This window comes from Sinocyclocheilus rhinocerous, unplaced genomic scaffold (genome assembly GCF_001515625.1).
Source record: "Sinocyclocheilus rhinocerous isolate Xijiao unplaced genomic scaffold, SAMN03320098_v1.1 scaffold133, whole genome shotgun sequence".
Taxonomy (NCBI): domain Eukaryota; kingdom Metazoa; phylum Chordata; class Actinopteri; order Cypriniformes; family Cyprinidae; genus Sinocyclocheilus; species Sinocyclocheilus rhinocerous.
In genome coordinates, this window is record NW_015628317.1 from 285,515 (window position 1) to 289,270 (window position 3,756).

The following is a 3,756-nucleotide window of genomic DNA, read 5'->3' on the forward strand; positions in this document are numbered from 1 at the left end:
CAGACTGTGGTAAATGACAGTGGTTTTCTGAAGTACTCCTGAGCCCATGTGGCTATATTTAACAGTGCAGCATGACGGTTTCTTATGCAATGCCATCTGAGGGCTAAAAGGTCAAGCACATTCAACTGAGGTTTCCTGCCTTGCCCTACATGTACTGTGATTTCTCTGGATTCCCTGAATCTTTTCACAATATTACGTGTGGTAGTTGGTGAAAGACCTAAATTCTTTGCGATTTTGCATTGTGAAATGTGATTTTTGATTTGTTTGACACTTCTCTCATGAAATTTGGCACAAAGTGATGAGCCATGATCCAGCTTTGCTTGCAAAGACTGAGATGCTCCTTTTATACCCAAACATGATACCTTGACCCATTACCAATTCACCTGCTTACTGTGAACTGTTTCAAAACAGTTTAAAGTGGATTTTCTATAACCTTTTCAGTTTTATTTTGCCTCTGTCCCAACTTTTTTGGAATGTGTTGCAGCCATCAAAATACATTTACGTTGGTCAGTGAAAACTTTGGAAATCTTTTCTTCGTACTTTTGCCAATTAAATAAAAGTTAAAGAGAATGAACAAATCACAGATTCTTGATTTTATTGCATTTTTACGAAACGCCCCAATTTCTCTGGAATTGAGGTTGTACTTTGAGCTCAATGTCTTGCGCTTTAACATTTTTAGAATGTGTCAATTACTTGTGTATGCTTGATGTGCTAAACTACCTTTCCAACAGTCTCTGTATCTGGGATCTCCATCTCTCCAAACTGGATACATCTGTGAATTCCATGAACGATAATGTGCAATGCGTGTTTTTGATTCTAGAATGATGAAAAGAAATAATAAAGTTTTCATTTGTGAAAGTGCATCAAAATGAATTTTCAAATGAGTCATTGATAAAGTTAATTTCTTTATTCAAATCACACAGGTCTTCTTTAAAACTCATCTACGGGGAAACTCTTTTTATGATTTTTCAATCTCCCAACAGACCCAGTTATTAGAAATCATTAGATGTGCTAAGTGCACATTTATCAATTTAATTCCCTTACTTCAACTTTATAAGCAACGCTACAAACAATAAAATGATGCATATTAGATAAATACATGACTAGCCTACATTAGATAGCAGATTAGAATAATTGTATAATAGATATTTCAGACTCTAAGTTAAATACCGGTATAGTACAACATAACACACAGTATAATTTAAAAAGGAGTAAAGTAAATAAAAAGTTCAGTTGGTAATTTGTGAAAGTGCATCAAAATGAATTTTCAAATGAGTTATTGATAAAGTTAATTTCTTTATTCAAATCACACAGGTCTTCTTTAAAACTCATCTATGGGGAAACTCTTTTTTATGATTTTTCAATCTCCCAACAGACCCAGTTATTAGAAATCATTAGATGTGCGAAGTGCACATTTATCAATTTAATTCCCTTACTTCAACTTTATAAGCAACGCTACAAACAATAAAATGATGCATATTAGATAAATACATGACTAGCCTACATTAGATAGCAGATTAGAATAATTGTATAATAGATATTTCAGACTCTAAGTTAAATACCGGTATAGTACAACATAACACACAGTATAATTTAAAAAGGAGTAAAGTAAATAAAAAGTTCAGTTGGTAAAGTTTGGCTTAAGTTCATAAGCGAGTCAAGAGACAAGGTCTAAAAAAAATCAAAGAAAAAAAATCAAGAGAATGTGAGGATTGGCAAATAGAGTCACACGACCTCTACAATCCCATTCAATCCTTTTCATGTGACTTTCAGCTGAGGTTACCACTCTAATCCCCACTGCTGTAATGAGGTAAGATCCCACAGAGCTCTGATACCTGTCAACTTTTCATTTGTATGCATGTGTGCATCTGAATGTTTGTGTATCTGATTGTGTAAGCAATATGTAATTTATTATATGTTTTAAGACTCATTACTTACATTTACATTTTATTTATTTGGCATATGTTTTTATCCAAAGCGATACATTTCCAGAATATCAAAGCCATAACCTGGTGTTGCCAGCACAATTCTTTAACATTTGGCATCATGCAGCAACACTATATTTAATAAAATCAAAGAATGGCCAATTATCACTTTAAAAGTTAGCCTTGCAACAGCCTCTTTAAAGCATTTATCATGCAATTAATTTAGATAAAATTGTAAGAAACTGAATTGTTTAAAGTGCTGGTATTTAAAATAATGCAACTATTTATCAGCTGTGGATTTAACCCAAAGATTCTAAAAGAAGAATTACATATGAAAAAAAGTTTGACAAATCTTGAGTAATTTTATTTACTATGACGTATTCAATGTATCTGCTTTATACTTTCAAATTCTGTACAATCAGTGATTCTTATTAATGGTTTCCAATATATAAAGTATATAATAACAGAAATTATAATACAATACTATAATAATATAATACATTATAATATAATTATATTAACAGAAATACTCACGTGAAAGTGCTCCTGATGAGAATGTAAGAATTAGAAAGATGAGAGCCCTCCACATCATCAGGGTATGCATTGATTGCTACAACACCAGTCACTGATCCAGCTTTACTCTAGAGACCCAAGTGTCTTGCACATTCTTCAACATCAGCACCCAAAACCAAACCCCAATGTATGACATCATAGATTTGTGCATATTAGGTTCCTCCCACACCCTCAAGTAATCCTATAGAGGGTTGTAGTTTAGGAATGTTTAGGAAAATTCTTACAATGCATCACTGTTATGCAGCCTTGCTTCCTTGGGATCTTGCTGGGATTTTCTGATTGCATAATGATTAATGTAGAACCTAGAATGTAAAAAAAAAAAAAGCTTTCGTTGAAACTGCAGACAAAAAGAATTAATGAGGATTATTGAAATTATTATCCTTTTATAATATTATTGATTTCATTTCTGCTACTATGTGACATGATTTTCTTTTAGCCATGTTACCAGCTTCACAAGTTTACACAATTAATTATCATTATTTGTACTTGTGTGTTTTACAACAGGTTATACACAAACTCGTACATGCATAATCCTTTATTGAATACAGGAAATCTAAAATTACCTAGTAGAATATGTGCACACCCTTTTATTTTGGGAGACGGAAAAATTTACTAATCACATTCAAACACTTACTGAGTTTGAGTAAGAGTTTACGTAACGTTACTTAAAGGGTTAGTTCAGTCAAAAATGAAAATTAGGCTGCGTTTCACTCACCCCCGATGCATCCTAGGTGTATATGACTTTCTTCTTTCAGACGAATCCAGTCGGAGTTATATTAAAAATTGTCTTTGATCTTTCAAGCTCTATCGTTGTTTTTAATATAACTCCGACTGAATTCGTCTGAAAGAAGAAAGTCATATACACCTAGGATGACTTGAGGGTGAGTAATTTATGGGCTAATTTTCATTTTTGGGTGAACTAACCCTTTAACCCTGAACAAAAACTCCCAAAACATTACAGGTACCACTGAATACCATGCAGGCCATCATCAACAAGGGGAGACAATGTGACAACACAATGACATCCAAAAAGATAAAGGAAAAATAAAGAGGTCATCTGTCAAAAACTGATGGAAAACTACAATAATGAATACTTGTCATTAGCTACAATAGAAGAAATCATGGATAGTCCCAATTACCAAACCTTTTTTGGCACAAGACCTGCAGGCCTTTTTTTTTTTTAAATTTAAGACGAAGAGGGATTTCATCTTTCAGCACGATAATAACACAAATCAAAAGAAGAAGAAAATTTTGGAAA

At 32.9% G+C, this 3,756-nt stretch overlaps 1 protein-coding gene across 1 annotated transcript in view; it reads right to left on the minus strand.

The window, feature by feature from the left end:
• LOC107737361 (melanocyte protein PMEL-like) overlaps positions 1-2,595 on the minus strand; it is a 16,208-nt gene extending 13,613 nt beyond the window's left edge. The window contains exons 1-2 of the mRNA XM_016548844.1: positions 2,460-2,595; positions 721-816 (exon numbers count right to left, since the gene is read on the minus strand). Coding sequence (XP_016404330.1) covers positions 721-816; positions 2,460-2,529 — 166 coding nt within the window. The 5' untranslated portion in view covers positions 2,530-2,595. The remainder of the gene's footprint in view (positions 1-720; positions 817-2,459) is intronic.
• Positions 2,596-3,756: the final 1,161 nt, after the last annotated feature.